Source organism: Etheostoma cragini, chromosome 22, assembly GCF_013103735.1.
Source record: "Etheostoma cragini isolate CJK2018 chromosome 22, CSU_Ecrag_1.0, whole genome shotgun sequence".
Classification (NCBI taxonomy): domain Eukaryota; kingdom Metazoa; phylum Chordata; class Actinopteri; order Perciformes; family Percidae; genus Etheostoma; species Etheostoma cragini.
Window position 1 is genome coordinate 15896150 of NC_048428.1, and position 18156 is coordinate 15914305.

General features: G+C 40.8%; 1 protein-coding gene and 1 long non-coding RNA gene across 8 annotated transcripts in view; one reads left to right on the forward strand and one right to left on the reverse strand.

Annotated features, from left to right (window-relative positions):
• cacnb2a (calcium channel, voltage-dependent, beta 2a) overlaps positions 1 to 18156 on the reverse strand; it is a 63160-nt gene that overhangs the window by 37511 nt on the left and 7493 nt on the right. The window contains exon 1 of one of the 7 annotated variants that reach the window (XM_034861779.1): positions 14914 to 15175. The exons of 2 other annotated variants lie outside the window; for them this stretch is intronic. In XM_034861779.1, coding sequence (XP_034717670.1) covers positions 14914 to 14961 — 48 coding nt within the window. In that variant the 5' untranslated portion in view covers positions 14962 to 15175. Of the gene's footprint in view, positions 1 to 1216; positions 1379 to 3289; positions 3485 to 6845; positions 7199 to 14913; positions 15176 to 18156 lie in introns of those variants that run through there. 4 more of the 7 variants (XM_034861781.1, XM_034861784.1, XM_034861776.1 and 1 more) reach the window with 4 other exon arrangements.
• LOC117937677 lies at positions 1356 to 12920 on the forward strand. The gene is made up of 3 exons (XR_004655209.1): positions 1356 to 1368; positions 3574 to 3578; positions 12779 to 12920. It is a non-coding gene; the product is annotated as an uncharacterized LOC117937677 (long non-coding RNA).

The window sequence follows — 18156 nt, forward strand, 5'->3', positions numbered from 1 at the left end:
TGTTATGGATGGTAAGTAAACTAAAGAGACACACCACAATTAGATCATTGAAGATCTCTCAAAAGGTGTTTTGCCTTGCCAAGAATGCTATTACACTAATGAAACCGGACAAGAGGACTTCAAGAGCTGGTGGATCAATCAATTTCCCTGGAAGAAACAAAAAAAACTCCAGAAGTTCCCTAATGGCAACAGGCCTATTTCTTTGATGTCCAAAACATAGAAAAGGCAGTACAATCTTCTACCTAGCACATGCAGTACTGCATCCAGTTGATCCTGTAAGTGACTCTTTAAGATCAGGGCTAATCTTCCCTCTCATACTTTTAATCACACTACATGTCAGTTAATTGATATCACTAATAACCTGTTTGGTAAATATGTAGCTAAATAACTTTGGATTCTGTACAAATTAGACAGTGTCAGGTTAGCTGTCTCCCTGTTTTCAGTCTTTATGCAAAGAGAAGCTACAGCTACATATGTATCCCACATAGTAGTATTGATCTTTTAATCTAATACTTGGCAAAAAGCATAAAAGCACATTTTCCAAAATGTAATACTTATCCTTTTAACACCAATGTATTTGAGAAGTTGGCCTTTTTTATTACTTAGGAAAAAGGTAAGGTATTGGTTTTGATACCAGTGCTAAAAACATTTCAAATGTTGAAATCTTCTGATATAAAGCTCAAATTTAGAGCAGAATTCCACTGATCCAGATTCATAATAGACACATCAGACTGAAGAATCCACGCTGGGCCTGCTGGGACTGTGTTTAACATCTAATGAAATGCCCAGGGCCGGCAGCCAACATCTGACTGAGGTTACCTAGCTACAACACATGCCAGGCCACTTGTGCCATGGGACAGACAGTTACAGACAAAGAAAAGGGAGGGGAAAATGAAAGAGAGACTGAGAGAAAGAGGGAGTAAAAAAAGAGATAAAAGGATGAGAAACAGAGATATAAGCCCCAGCTGTTCTGTTTCCTGCTGCCTCTCTGAGTGACTCAGTTTGAATGCAGTTTCCTCCACTCCACCAAAGGGCATCTTGCTAGCATGTGTGCTAAACCTAAGGATAGCACCTAACCTGCAAACACATCATACATCACTGCTGTACCTTTCTATTTGGCAGAAAAGTCTAAAGCCTCACCCTATTTAAATGCTATTACAACAGTACATTTCCAGTTGAGGACAAACACTTAAGTTAAAAGTTGAGTAAAGCTTACCCTTCCCAAGATGTGTTTAGTCAGTGGAGACAGAGATAACTTGTCAAGCATCCCCAAAGGAATGAAGATCATGAGCTCAGAGTTGCCGGACAGCGAGTGGAAGCAAAGACTTGATGATTTCTGAAGTGCTGACATGTATAACAGTGCACAACGTTTGGCGGCGGCAGAGCAAGCGTGTGGCTTTGAGTCACTTCACGCTCGCTGAACACATCAACACATCGGCTGTCCCCCATGGAGTCATAGGAAAAACTCTTCAGCCGGCAAATTGTGACCATTGTGACCAATACAGTCACGCACTAGTCAGGCCGACACTAGCAGAGGGCGATGCACTCACACACTGTACGCAAACACTTTTACACCAATACAGTAACTCCCCCTGTCCTCTGGTGACACATAAAAAGATAGACAAAAGAGTAGATCAAGAGTAGATCATTCTACACTGGCACAGAGCTGGGGGCATTGCTAAATAATAAATGGATGGCCTGATATTTGATAATTTAGTAATAAGGGTTTGAGTTAAACATGCACACATCTTTGTTCACAAACACAATTACATGATTTTGTCACTTAAGGGGACACTTCATTGACAGAACCTCAATGAATGTTCAAGGAAGATGAGCTGTTGACTATGCACTAGAGTCCCAGTAAATAAGTAAAAAACAAAAAGTAAACGGTTTAAGCCTTTTCTGTTTACTAAACATTTTTTTAGTTATTTAAGTCCTAGACATGCATGCAGTCAGATTAATATACTAAAATATCCATACATACATTACTTAAATTACCAAACACACAAACACCAACAATTAACTTTCAGACTAAAAAAAGCCACTTTTGTCTGCTACTCTGACATCGCTGATGGGCTTCAAATTTGAATACAGTCCAACAATTTGGGCAGTTGAGCAAGAGACGATGATCAGCTGTGTTCTCACATGTTCCTCTGTATACTGTACATCTCTACAGGAGGGAGGGAACCATCCACACTGAACACAATAAAACCCACGGGGGTGATTGCTTGTGTCCACTTGATCCCCCGACTCACTTTGTGATGATTGCTTCTCTCAGTAAGGAGATTTAAATCTGCTTCTGCCTTTCAACCAATCAGGGATTTAGAGTAGAAGAAATTACTGGCATGAAACAGGGTCAGAAAACTGTTAAACATCTTCTATATACCTTGACAGAGTTTATATTGCTGAGGTCATATGAAAAGGAGAGTGTACTCAACAGCAGTGGTTGCAAACCTGGGTGTTTGTTTTTGCAGACGTTCCTCTAATCTCAATTTTTTCTCTTTTGAATTACTGGATAATCTGAGCTCCTAAAAAGGTCCCCTGTGGAGTTTTTTGACCACTATTAGCGCTATGAAGCAATGTTTTTATGAGTGCAGACAATACATATTCCTGCTGCCCGTTTTTACTATTTCTCGGGCAACAGTTGCTGGTGGTAACGCACAAGCAACGTGATAATGCATCAACAAAGACAGTAATAAAAATGACTGCTAGTTAGTAAAATTGGAAGTAATCAATGCATGATTTAATATATTCACAAAAATGGCTGCCCTACATTGTGAGAAAGGACAAAGATTAAATCGTGCTGCTCCTAACCATCTAAATCCGTTTTCAAAGATAGGATTTGGGTGCATGAAAGGACTCATTCACAACCCCTGTTAGTGGTATCTAAACGTGGAAAAAGAAAGATGACCCTGCAGATTGACTTTCACCTACAAGCATCAATGCCTTTCTACACAAAAAAACAAAACAAAAAAGTAGACGCCGTCCCGCATCTATGAATAAAACTAAGCTCTACTTATATGAGGTGCATCTCCGACAGTATAGGCCTATGTAAACAGACCTCACAGACACAGGATATAGACAGTGACACTCTGGATGTCGTCACAAACAAAACTGCACACAGCAAAGAATCCACAAACAGAGAAAAAGCCCTCTGTAAGCTGTAAGGACAATGCAAAAGCTTCCAGAAAACAAGCCAGCGCTACAACTAATAATACAAGCTCTGGATGGAGAAGTAAGCTGCTGATTTACAAAGAAACAAGGACAGGTTGATTTGTTGTTTTTTTACCTTTGGCTTCTTAGGCATGCTCGTTCTCCCACAATGCCCGGGACACCTGTGTCGCCTCTTTGTTCCACAGCAACTGTAATGAATTATGCAAATCCCCTGGTTTTTGTTCAGAGTACCATGACCCAGAAGTACAAGCAGCTGACGCCTGGCATAAAAAATAAAAAAAAATAAAAAAATAAAACCTGTCTGTCTCAGTCAAAAAGGAATAACACTGACTGCTGCACTACCCGGCAAGTTGCTCTTAAGCAGTGTCACTGCTGAGATGATAGAGGAGAGGAAATGAGATGTGGTCATCCTCAAGAGCTATTCCAACATCAAGTGTCATGTACCATGTGGAGTAAAGAGACTCTCAGACAGATCACACACACATGCACGCAGGCACGCACGCACACACACACACACGCAGAAACATGCACACGTAGAAACACAAACATGTACACACACAAAGACAAACACACACACAAGTGTTTAAGCTTTGCGGTTTCATGGTTAGCCCTGAAGTGTATTTCTTCAGCTGGCCGGGCATTAAGCTTTAATTTGATATTGCGACATCTGTTGCATGGTCAACTTAACTACATGACTCTATAGGAAGCAGACAGAAAAAACACACACGCAGCATACACTAACATACATACCTTAAAACTCCAGAATCACTCTTGACACATACTTGTGATAGTCAGCTATAGTGTAACTGAAGAGTCCATGTGCTAGTGAGCTGCAGGGCTGCAGTGGCAGAGCTGTAGTAAAACATGTGACCTCTTGCAGCTGTTCATCTGTGGCCAGACAGTCAGGCAGTAACAGCACCATCTGGAGTCCTAATCCGCCTGGCACTGCCACCACTCAGATTATGAATGTGGCCCTCAAAGTCATTAGGCTTATTGGATAAACAAGTCGATATCTGGGATCAGTGCACTGCAGAGGTGCTGCAACTGCATTGCACAAATCTGCATTTTCTGCAAAGACATCAGTAGCAAAGTGAACTAATGTAAACACAGGTTTTGTAAGATTTCTGCCACTAAAAGGGATAATTTTACGAAAAAATATCTCAAATGTGGACAAATCCATATCAAGCACACAAGAAGGCTGCTGTTGAAGTCTCAGATAGCAGTAAAACATGCATGTGCATTTGCAAACTTGTTTCACTGTAGAGCATGTGTGCTGTTTGTACTTGCTTCCTTTTTCACTCTTTTTCTTTTTTTAAGTGGCTGGTTCAGGGTACTACAGATCAACGAGCCAATCATCAACAAGAAGTTTTGTGCAATCAACGCAGCTGTAGGCTGTATTACAAGAATGGAGGTCTACAGAGACCGACGTCAGAATAATACAGTAGGCCTAACCAATGTCTTTGACAATTACTTTATGGCTTCCAGAGTCAAAATGTTTCTGATGACCCCCGGACCTTGCCACTAGCACCACCATTAGGCCAACATTTCAACTGGAAAACAAGAAAGAAAAGAAATCCATTGGGCAGATTTTTAACTCACATTCATGCTCCTAGGGGAAAACATCTCTTTCCATTTTGGACACACTTTCTTTGATAGCTCAACCCACAGCTGGTAAAGCTCTATTATCACAGAAAAATGCTTGGCAAATCTACAACCTCAGACATCTACATATATATACACAGTTTAATAGTCTGCAACGTTTGGTACTAGACCACTATTAAACATCCTATACTGTATGTTTGCAAGTTAGACAGTGTCCGGGAGTTTTTCTTTGCAAAGCTCTATTTGCAAAACTATCATCTGCATGTTGTTTATCAAGGGCCCTGACACACTACTACAACAACAACAACAAAGGCCAACTGATAAACTCTTGTATAGCCTCACGTCCACTTTCCCAGTAAAAGTGTACCTTGAACTCAATGACAATGACTACAAAAACCACAAAGACTACAAAAACTATGGCTAACTGACTACCAGCATGTAGTCAGTCCCATCCCCCTTCCCCGGTGTAAAAGGGAAAGAAGTAGTTAGTTCCTAATTTAAAGAAATATTTTCATCCCATTCATCATCAGTTTGAACAGTCTTACATGCATATAAATAAAATGTTGATTTTAGATGTTATAGGCAGTTCAAACCTGGAGTAATTAGAATCAACGTCCCTGTTTAGATCCTTTGATCATGTGGCTATTACAGAATCAAATAAATGTTTTTCTAATAATCTACACAGTTGGTCTGAAGATTTTTTTAGTAGTTTAATTTAATAGTATGTACCCCTGTATCAACACAAATGGTACTTAATGTGTGTCTGCTTTCAAATAATTAATGTCATTTTTGAGAACTGAAAATCAAAGCTTCTTTATTATCCTCCCCTCCCCCCAAATTTCTTGATTTACCTTGTTCCATTGTAATTATTTAAGAAAAATAAATAAAACAGCATTTACAAAAAAAGATGAAATGAAAATCAATGCTATAAAGGAAGAACTGGCAAAAAAAAATGTAAGACTTGCTCAGCTGATGTCCACTAGTAAGCTTAATTAATGATTAATTAAGACTTAGAGCCAGTACGAGTTGTGACATTATTTCACTAGACACCAAGGTCCTCAACCTTGCAGCTCTGTGTGTGCAGGAAGGAACAGGTTCATTGTGAGGACAGAGAGCTGGGCTGCGGAGAGCAGCAGTGGAACATGTGCGGCATATGGGTGGGTTGAGCAAAAGTGGAGCAGTGTATCCCTCCGGAGGAAAACACATATGTACATCTTTTTTTTATGCAAACGTGCACACATACAACATGCTGGACAAAAGCATTGCCAAAAATGAATGAATGTTTTGGGAGAGCCCCAGGGTTTATGACACCATGACTGTGTCACTTGCACCTGACATAAAGTAACTCCACCAGGAGAGATTGCATAAAGAGGCTGAGCTAAATGGCTGGAGGTCGTACGACTGCAGAATCAAGAAAGAGAGAGTGTTGTTAAGTTCCAGAAAGAAGGTAGATTCTGGAGTAACTCCATCACCTCCTCTCCTCCCTGCCCCACCCCCGTTTCCCCAAGTAGCTGATTTCATCCTCGCAAAGCCACTCTTCCTCTAATCTCCCTTGATCAGTCTACACTGGCAAAGAATCAGATATCAAACTCTTGCACGTAAAAAAAAGAAACACCTGGGACAACATGATGAAAAGTAGTAGTTTACCTAGTAAGTTATTATGAGTATAAACAAACAACTATGCATTTTCTTGGCAATTCAGCCTCATGTGTGTCAATTTCAACTCATCAACATCAGTTCCTTTTAACACAGACAGAGTTGGCAGACTGATAACCAGATTTCATAAAGTGGGCATGTAGTAGCTTGTAGTTACATAATACCTAAATCTCTAAGCCTATCTTTGGAATAGCCACTGGGCACAGGAGCATAAAAATACCAATGGGAATATACTCTAATAGTCTCTACATAATCTGTTAAACCAGAAAATCTTATCAATAGTGATGCAGAAATGTTACATCTCTTCGTGTTGTTTTGAAAGGACCACAGCATAGACAGAAAAACCCAGGCACACAGAAGGACAAAGTAGTCCAAGAGTAATGGAGAAAACTCCACCAACACACCTCACTTACCCAAGAGACATTTTTATTCTTGTTTTGTTTGATCATGGCAACGAGAACAGGCCAGTAACGTGGAGAGAGGAGCCCCCTCCTCAGCAGATTTTAGCCCCACAGCCTGTTGTGTGGGCAGGTCAGAGATGGATCAAGGGTACCGCTCAGCCATAGGTCATCTTCTGCCCTGTAAACCTGTGAACCCAAAACGCCGGCTCTGACTGAACCTAGCATCTGTCAGCAGGATCAGACCACACTTCAAGTAGAAGAGGACGACCCGCAAAGTTTTCTTCCCATGGCAAAAAAGTCAAGATCACATAAGAATCATCCAGCAAAGTTCAAGTCCCTTCCTCCTGACAGCACACAGTGACCTGGTAGACTGATTATGTATCCACGCTGAGTATGAATATGAAACATCCCAGCAGGTTTAACCCCGCCCTGCTGAGCTGCAGCGTGTGCCCAATCGCAGAGCAGACCTTTGTGGCCGGATCCCGAGGGTGAGCTTATAGAAGCATTAGGATGAACATACTGATTCTCTGGAGGAGAGTACGGGGCTCCCCCCTGACTCGCAGGTCACTGAAACCTCCAGAAACAAAACAAACAAAGAGAAGCAGAGAAAAACTTTTGGTAACTGACCTTGTCTTCATCTATCATAGGTGCCTCGTTCACTCATTCTTCCCTTCTTCTTGGTTTCATACATTCTCCTTCCTCTCCACCTACTTAATCTTACTTTCCTTCCTCTACACTCTTCCCTCCCTCCCTCCCTCTCAGGGGTACGTCTCCTCGCCCAGCTGGTACCTGTTGTCATGACACCTCTTTGCTAAGAGACGAGTGCTGTGACAGATGAAAGATGCTCAGCAAAAATGGAATTCCCTCTCTTGTTCTTTCAACGCTGTTCTTTCAGTGGTAGCGTGGCTCCCTGACCCAGAATCAAATCTATTCTCTAAATGTTGTCCTGACCTTCTCGCCTCTTACTCTCATACTTAAACCCTTACTCACTTTTGTCTTATCTTTCCTCTCTGATTCCATCAGCTCTTCTCCCTGAGCTCTACATTTGTGGCCGTCTGTTTGGCCAAGTCGATCCGGATTACTTGTAAAAGATCAGTGAAGAGTTTTAAGGCTATCTTAGCTGATTCCAGTGGATGCACTTAAGTGGAACTGAATCACAGAAAAGATACAAATTAGCAGTGGTTAAAAAAATAAAAATACAGACTGGGCATCGCCTACCAGAACAACCGCTGTGTACCGGTCATGCAGCTATGATTTAATCCGCCAGTTGTCAATATAATGGCATGTGTCACGTAGCTGGCCGTCGTGAGTGCCCTCCAGCAGTCTGTCATGAGAGCCACAAACTTAGTAGAAAAAAAAAGCAGGACAGCTCAACAGTTATCCTAAAGTTAGCAAAGTTTATTCAAGATTTTGTGACATTAGGATGCTTACACATTCTCCACAATAGGTTAGGGTAGGCACATTGAATTAGGAACTGTCCATACTGTATGTAATGGCTTTTGGCTTAATTAGGTCCTAACCCCAATAACCATGGTTACCAAAAAGTTAAGATAGGATCTGCAAGTCAAGAGGTTTCTGTAACACGGGCCTAGGAGTAAAGGGTTCTAAAGCAAGACTTCACAAAAGCTCCTGATCCATTTTTAACGTCTGTTGCTGTAATTAATTGTCTCTAGTATCTGTCAGCACTCCTCTGGTGCACGAGGTTGTCTGCATCTCTCCACTGCTAATTGGCCTCAAAGAACATCTGCTCCTGTTTTAAGTGATGCTCGGTTTGGCCTGGCCGCCCTTGCTGTCTGAGGTGCCAGTTTAATGGGCGTAAACTGAGCCCACAGCTCCTTCATCTCTCTAATGATAGCATGATTGTCCATTTTGATGCAGATTCTTTACTTTCTGTAGGGTGTTACTGAAGACACAGTGGAAAATAAAGATGGGGAAGAGGATAAGTTTAAGCATTTTATGGGGAGGTATGGTGTCAAATTGAACTAAAGTAACCCCTAAACTAATCCTTGTGTCTCATATATAACAAATAAAAACACCTCCCCCAACAGCAGAGAATCTCAAGCCATGTGTCATAGTGAAACAAAACCCTAATAAATGCAATTACTAAAGAGATTGTGCCAGAAACTGCAAGCCTCACAAAAATGGATGACGGAACTCCAGGACTTAAAGCAGCTGCTTTCCACTGATAACAGTCGAGCTGCCAAATGACGTGTTGGAAGAGAGAGAGGCGGCTAAAATTAACGTTCACCCCAGAAAGCAAATTACTTCATATGTATGGATTTCATGCAGCAGGTTGTGAAACAGCACACTAGCCAAGATTATTCACAATATTTACTGACAGACATTGGCAATAAAGTAGTTGCACATTTTGCCATCAGGTCAAAAGGTGTATTTTGGACTCTGACCAAATACCTACAATACTAATGATATTCTCATCAGTCCATCATTTTTTGTCATGTACTGAATATTTAATAAATATTTAGGTTTTTAATTCCCCTACTTTTTGGTTTTGTTAAAATTTGTTTTTGTTTTTAAATAGAATAAAGAATAAACATGACTTTACATACTTTTAAAAGTTTTAAAAGTTTAACATTAACATTAATATGAGTTCCCCCAGCCTGCCTATGGTCCCCCAGTGGCTAGAAATGGCAATAGGTGTAAACCGAGCCCTTACCTCCCCCTTTCTCTGCGTTGCCTGCCGAGGGAACTTGGCCCACCCATAAAAGAGAGAGATATTATGGCTTTCAAATGAGCAAAGTTGTAGTTAGTCAAGGCCACACCCCCAGCCTCCACTTTCCCCCCCTCCCCCTTATTAGGTACAGACACAGGAATGGCACATACTAAGGAAAGCTCATTGTGGGACTGGCTCTAGCGGCTGTAATTTTGCACCAAGGCAGAATTCTGGGAAAGAGACATTATATATGGTATTAGGGGACTACTAAGGCCTATATAAAAGCATCCAAAGAGCACCATGTCATGGGACCTTTAAAAAACTCAAAACACATGTACACACACTAACAAATGATAGTAAAAAAAAAAGCCGGTACAGCCGAGAGACTAAGCCAAGATCTGTCCTTCGACTTTTACAGTGGCTCCCAGTCAAGGCTAGAATTGATTTTAAGACTCTGCTCCTAGTATATAAAGCTCTAGATGGTCTTGCACCTTTGTATATTACAGACATGCTAGTTAGATATGAACCAGCAAGAACCCTCAGATCCACAGGCAGCAGTCTCTAAAACATCCCTCGCTGTAACTCGAGAGCAGGGGAGGCTGCTTTGTGTCTATGCCCCAATTATATGGTGACCCTACCAGTGGAACAGAGAGGCTTCCACACTTAACAAAAAAAAAATTGCTTTTTACAAAAGTCTATGATTAACTGAGTTTTACACTGTTCAATGTGTGTGTGTGTGTGTGTGTGTGTGTGTGTGTGTGTGTGTGTGTGTGTGTGTGTGTGTGTGTGTGTGTGTGTGTGTGTGTGTGTGTGTGTTCAATACATGTTTTGTATATATTTCACTCTGTATGATTGGACAAAGTATTATTTTATGTTGCTTATGTACGATGCACATTGTGTTGCCTTGGTGTGTATGAAATGTGCTTTAGAAATTAAGTTTGATTGATTGAAGATTCCAATAATCCACTTTCTATTCATTATTTTTTATTTTCACCTATATTTGACAGCTGATGGTATGGGCAGACAGAAAACAAGGGAGAAGAGAGGTATGACATGCAGCGCAAGGTCAAACTTGGTATGTTTTGGTTATGTCATATGCATGGTTATGTGGTTATGTCATATGCATTTCAGCCATTCGACTACCAAGATACGTTTTTTTTTTCAAGCAGACAAAGAAGGGGAAAGCCTAACCGTAGTGATGTGGTCTTTCATTGTAGCATAGTAGCAAAGTGCTGTATATTTTGTAGGGAATGAGCTTAATCTTTCCTCCTATGACTTCACCATTTCCAATTAAGTGAGAGGTTTAAAACTCAGACTGTCACAGCCCAGACAGACGTAACAGAACCAGGGTCAGTCAAACACATTGAGCATGCAAAGTCCCTGACATCAGTGTTTCCAGGCATCAGTGAAGCTATACTCTACATAGGCCCTCACAGATATATATCACACTTTCCAGTCCCCCGGTGAGGTAATATATTATGTAAAAGCAGTAAAAATCCACCTAAATCCGAGACATTCCTAAAAGCCTCTGTGGCCAATTAGCTGGTCAGTTTTCAGACATTTCCATATTCTCTCAAAAAGTGAAAGAATGCACAACTTTTGCCAAGGAAACCCTGCTGTTGTCTACTCTGCACTGGCCCGACACTGCTCCCTTGGCATGAATCCCAAAGCCTGGAAAACTGGGAATTCCAGGTCACACTTTCACCGTGGGGGGATTAACTCACCACTAGCACACACAAGCTCAGTAGTTCCTAGGAATAATTACAGTGTAATTCTCCAGTATCTGCCATTTCTCATTTTTTATGTGGTAGTTTTAGCACTCCCAGCAGATCAGGTTTCCACTCATCACATGAAATATCAAAGCATCTAATTAGTAGATTGGCACAAATATATATATATTTATATATTTTTTAATTTGTCCAATACTTGTTTATGTTTATTACCTGCACAATATTCATTTATCTTAATTGATTTTATTCTGGTTGTATTGCTAATTGTTTTGATTGTCTCATGCTTTTCTTTTGTCTATGTAAATCACTTTGAATTGCCTCTGTGTTTGAAATCTGCTATATAAATAAAGTTGCCTTGTATGCCCTATTCAGTATGTACAGCATTTAACATGGTTGTAGACTTCTTAGTCTTGTTTTTACTGCAGCCAGAAATATACTAAGGTGTTTAGGAAATTTGCAAGGATTAATGCTTTAAATGTCGAGGACAAATTAAAGCATTACAAAACCACAGATTTATAAGCCATCTGCAAAATATTAAGTATACTGTACTGCATGGTGTGTCACATACTTCTAAGTCTTTTATTCATGATTAACTTTCATGCATTTCATTGACTCTTCTAAGTTCACATATAAGCACTGTCCACCACTGCTTCATCATGACAAGCAGGAAAGCCTAGCAAGCAAATGGGGGAATGGAGTAGGGCCGGCTGTCTTCAATTAGCTGGAGTTTCCGTGAGGAGTGTCTGGTACAGGCAACTCAGTCCGTTAGACGGAGTCCCATCCGGCTGGGTCTCCACATTCCATCCAGAGCGGAATTACGTTCCACCCCATTTCAGACGTAAAACAGTGGTTTGATGCTCCATATTAGAAACATGTGAGAGGAGTGGCCTGGTAAAGAATGGCGTGTCACGTCAGCTGGGGTCCTCTCAAGGTCAGTACAGGCTGTAGTTAGTGGACTGGCCTCTGTGAGCTAAAACTCTGATTTTAACAATACTTATTCATTTCAACATGCTTAGTTTGACCACAGTAATTAAACACAAACATGTGTTGCCAGTGATACTCCATCACACTGAATGGTTTGTTTTCATGCAAACACCTTACACATGGGGCTTAGGTTGTCTAATGTGGAGTTTCAACAGCTGGTCCTACACTGAACCACTCATCAGTGAAATTTAAAGCTTACCCAGTTGTACGGTAAAGGTTGATTCAGCCTACTGTAGCCTGCAAACCCTAGGCATGCAAACAGGTCATGGGTAAAAAAGGGGAGAAGGATAGAGCGGACCCCTGACCATCTAGGGGGGTCCGGGGGTGTGCTTTTTTTTCCCCCATACATTTTAAAGTTTAACATAAATCTGGTGCACTTTGAGGGCAAAATTAAAAGGCTCAATCTATGTAGAATCTATGCTCTTGTAAACAATGTTGTGTTCTTGTAAGCGATTTAACCATAAAACACATTGTTGTATAGCATACATTTGAACCATCCAAACATGTAATATTAATATACTTTGTGAAACAAGATCCTTAAGCACTCATTCACGGAAAAGTCAAAGCATGAAAATCTCATTCTGAAGGAAAGAATTTCATTCTCACGTTATTAGACCGTTCTGTGAGACAGCAAAGTCAAGATGATCTGTTAAAAGCATCACTTAAACCTAACAAACCATTAGACATCATTTTTAATCTTAGTCTATTGATCCAGCTTATCATTAATTAATATTATCATTGATCATTAATTAATATTATTAATAAATTAACAGCTAATCCAGCTCACTGTCTGAAATTAAACAGACAACTTGTCATGGTGGACAATAATAATATATTCTTTTCTACCTCTCCCTACCTCACTTTGGACAAACTTGGCACCCGGATTTTCCTGCAGACCCCGCAGCCTGTTAAGCCGTACTTAGAGCAGTACTCGTATTTTCGATAAGAAGATTTACTTTTTGTTTGTCGTGTAAATTAGTTAAAGGTCCCATGGCATGAAAAATTCCCTGCATGAGTTTTTTTTAATATAAATATGAGTTCCCCCAGCCTGCCTATGATCCCCCAGTGGCTAGAAATGGCGATAGGTGTAAACCGATCCCTTGGTATCCTGCTCTGCCGTTTAGAAAAGGCAGAAAGCTCAAACGGACCGATCTTATGAGGTCATAAGGAGCAAGATTACCTACCCGCCCAGAGAATTTGGCCCACCCATGAGAGAGAGAGATATTACGACTTTCAAATGAGCAAAGTGGCAGTTGGTAAAGGCCACACCCCCAGCCTCCACCACCAAATTGTGTGGATTTGCTGCTTTTAGGTCTTATCTATTGGTATATTGGTACTGAATGTTTATTTTATTTTTGATTAATCGATTATCAGTTGCTGATTAATCTGTAAATCAATAAATTGTTTGAGCTCTGCAGTATTTGCACTGCATACAAGCTTTGTGTCATTGGAGTCGACCACTGACATTTGAGCCATAATACCACGTAATTATGTCCCATTAGAGTAGTATATCTTCACACTATTAAAATACACAGACCTTTCTGTATTGACATATCACTGTTTTAGTCAATCTAAGAATGCTGTGGCTCACTGATCTTAAAACATTTTGTCCAATGATCTTCTATCTAACATTTGGTCATGAGATTTTAACTAGTTTCTGAAAATAAATAAATAAAAACACACCTAAAAAAAAACTTTATTTGTGAGCCTTTAGGGTGTTGAAGCATTTTCTCTCTGAATGAAAATGGTGTATTTATGCATTTATGAGTGTGTGTGTGTGTGTGTGTGTGTGTGTGTGTGTGTGTGTGTGTGTGTGTGTGTGTGTGTGTGTGCGTGTATGTGTGAGTGTGCGTGTATGTGTGAGTGTGAGTGTGAGTGAGAGTGAGAGAGAGTAAAAGTGTAACATGGCCATCTAGTGGTAAAACTCTAAAACTCAATTAGGGAGGAACATTTTTATCTGCAGTACTGGAGTGTTGTGTGTATTTTTTGCCTTGCTCTATTGGTGAATAGTGTAGACTCTAGGAAGAAGAACATATTCCTCTTTCCTTTTGCAATACACAGGAGGAGTCTACAGAAAACAACCACATCTGAATGACAGAATGCAAAGGACGGTACAGAAAAATGCATGCATAATTAAATGTCTTTAAATATCTTATTAGCTTTTGAATTCCAGACACTAAAACACAAAATGACACATGAAATAAACCAGCAAAGCCCAATAAAGTGGAGCTGTCAACCGAGTGTGTCTGCAGCGTGAACCCTTTGTATTCAACAGCGTTACAACCTCAGCTGTGCAACGGAATAAATATGAAATAAAATATTTATTGTGTCTGGTGGCATGAAGAGAGCTCTGCGGAAAACTGTCAGGCCAGTGCATCTGAAATATTTCAGCTAAATCCTGCAGTATTCAGGACTGGTTTAGGATAGAGTTCTGGCAGTGATCAACGCCGAGGGGGAAAGCTGGCAGGCATCCACTAATCCATTCAGTCCAATGCTTCAAATCTACACCAACAATTTGAGTAAAGTTTTGCATGTATTGAAACGCCAATACATATAGATTATTCATACAGGAACCCATTGAGAAACAATAATAAAAACGCATGAAGCACATTAGTCTGTTTCATCAGCTTCTCTTAATCTATCTCATGCACACTCTCTCCTCCAATCCTTGTGCAATCTGCTGCTTCAAACTCACATATGGAAGCTGTGCTCTCCGGCGATGGCCCAGCCCACAGCACGGCATGAAGGGGACCAGGGCAGGGAGGAACAAACGGCCGTCTCACAGACTCCCTGTCAGGCAGCAGCATCCGTTCAGCCTCGATCCATGCTGGCGCTCTTGGCCCACAGGGGTGCAGACCACCAAAAGACGCAGAGGGCAGAGAAGATCGTTGACGGAGGAGTGAGCAGAGGGAGCAGAGGACTGACGTGTCCACACCAGCCCCCTACTTCTGTCCACTCACCCCCCACGTGTACGCCAAATCCCCCCTACTCAGAAACTCTCAGGATTTAAAAAGTCTGATTCTGATGCCCCCTTCTCCCCCTCTTCATCTTCTACCCATCTCCAGAATGTTGCAGCAGAGTGCCCACGAGCTAACAGTGAGGTGCACGTCTGAACCGAATGTTTACCCCACCCCGAAATCTGTTACTGCTCCAGCAAGGTCCTCTGCAGTGCTGCTGTGCTGTTGGCAGAGAGGTACAGCTGCAAGCTGGCACACTAGTTCAGCTGCTGGTGGATTTAGACACACTCATAATCACACACAAGTTTCTTCTCAGCATGGGAAGGAGGTGGAGTTCCAAGTGTCCTTTATTGACCGCTGTCCCTTGCTTCCTAATGGACGATGCTGCCTCTATACTCCCCGCCTCCTTTCATCCAAGGTTCAGTCTGCTTTAAAAGCTTGACACACACACACACTCTGGCTTTTGTCTTGACTTATTGCCTACCATTTGTTCTCAGATTTTATTGTCTCTTCACTCTCTTCCTTTATTTTTTTTCCTTTGTGTTGCGCAGTCCTCATTTGCATTGCATTATCATTTGTACTTTCTCTGTGTGAGAGGTTAGGAGGAGCTAACACAGCTACTGGTTACTGAAGACACTACACTGTGCTTTGATGTTACAGAGAGAGAGAGAGAGAGGTTGTGTCTTGTGCCCAGAGCCGAGCAGCAGCACAACTAACTCTGCCTGTGGTGCAGAGGGAAGTCGCTCACACAGTTCGGTCATGATGCCGAGTGTGAGCGCAGGGCTAGCGTGATTGTTTCTTCCCTTCATTCAGCTCCACTTCACTGTTGCCCTTCCCCAGTGTGTTCAGGTGATTGAGCCCCGACTGACTGGCAGCCTCACTGCTGTGTCATCTAGAAGTGCACATATCCTCGCTCTCTGCCTCAGTGTTCAATGAAAGACACGTGTGGAGCAGCAGAGGTAAGATTCATACACACAGCATGACAGTGGAATGTTTTTCAATCTAATCTGGCAACAACGGCACACAGCATGCACGCTGCCCTTTAGCTTTGAATTGTCTTGTTGGCAACATTTGTAAATATTTTATCAATTTAAGATATTTGTAAATGATAGGAATTTGAAGCAATATTAAAATAATAGCAGACGTTTCTTGAAAGTACAGGTAAACACATTTTGGCTTTTTAATGCACCCAAACTGCATCCGTTCAGTTGGGTTGCATTTAACATGAAGCCTTAAACTCAATTCAATAATATTTGTAAAATTTGACTGGATGATACAAAATGGTGAAACAGCTATTACAAAAATTTACAGAAAAAAGTAGTGCATTTCATATGGTATTTATAATGAATGCCTGTTGAGATCATTGAGATGGCATGTTGAAGGTAAACGTTTTTAAGGTTTGGTATCTCTCTGTGTACAAGCACTTGGCTGGGGTCTTTTTCCATAATACCCTTATGTCACTTTTTTTCTTTTTTTAAATCACAGCCTAATGAACATTGAACTCCATCATAATATTCTGCAGTGAGGATTTTGATGCTGAAGAGTCTAAATCTTGTTTCATAAAAGATAACGGTGGCTTGTCTTATCTGCTGCAACACACACTTTATTAGTGTTGTTCCACTGTGTGAGGTGCTACACAGTGACTGTAGTTTGGGAGCAGGAAAATAACAACATAATTTCTGCTGTCAGACAGAACCTTATCGGGATAAAGACAAATTCAACTGTCTGCCTCCTTATGGAGACAAAATATATGGTGTTGATATATATCATTTTGCACTTGTAACCCATAGGTTCTATTAAGAAGACACAAGGCATTGTAGGAGGTACTAAAGAGACACCTAAACTTAGCTAGGGTTCTGCTGGCTGTTTTTCCTCAAACAGTTAAATGGAATTTGATTTGCCTCAGGTGATGTCACTTGAGTCAGCCTTGGTCGTGGCTGAATACTATAGGTTGGAAATAATGAAAAAAAGATCTGTGGGTGTGGAGTTAGAAAGAAGTGAGCTCACCAGACATCTGTAGCCGCCCCGTTCCAAAAAGGCCTTATTTAATAATAGTTAATTTAAGTTTAAAAACAGCTATGGCTACTTAAAGGAATATATATAAATGGAAAATATGCTTTTTTCTTTTTTTACTAAGAATTACAGTAGATGAAAAGATTAACACCAATCTTACATGTATGTATGTGCGGTAAATATAAAGCTACTTAGTTTAGAAGACTGGAAACAGTCCAAATGTAACCAAATCTGACTACCAGTACCTCTAAAGTTAATTAATTAATACTTTCAATCAGTACTGAAACCAAAGAATAAAACAAGCTGCTTGTAGGCAGGTCTTAGACAGGGTGCCTATTCATTAGGAGGATTCTGGTAAAAAAACTTAGGCTTAATGTTATGCAGCAGTTCAATGACATCTATAAAAAGCCTTTTTGAAAATATGTTATATTAAAATTGTAATATACAAGATAATGCAATTTCTTACTTGTAAAACACCAGTGTTGTTTTTTTTCTTTCCTAAAGCTGCCTTGATTATCCAAAAACACACCTAAGGCTTTTATTTTATCACCGGAATCTTCTTTTTTTAAAGTTTTACTATCATCCATCATACATGGATCACAGTGATGCTTTGGTGAATGCTTGCAGCATGTCTGGACTCAAGTGGCCCTGTGCAGATGGTGCATCCTGTTGAAAAGCATTGTGCTCATCAGCTGTGATATCAGTATAGTAGCAGCATACATATCCCGCTCCGGTCTGACAGACGCTCAGCCAAACATAAATCTGGCACCGTCTTTCATCAACATTGAGGCTTCTTTAGTTCACTGCCAATAATTCACTAGCTGACATGTGTCTTCTGTGATGGAAAGGCATCATTGTAAACAGAGAGATGTGTACCTTACAGTGAGACGGGAATCCTATATATCAGGCAATCTGCCAGAGCCTGCCCCCTTTTCGAGAACTCATCATCGCTTAGTTGTTACATTAAA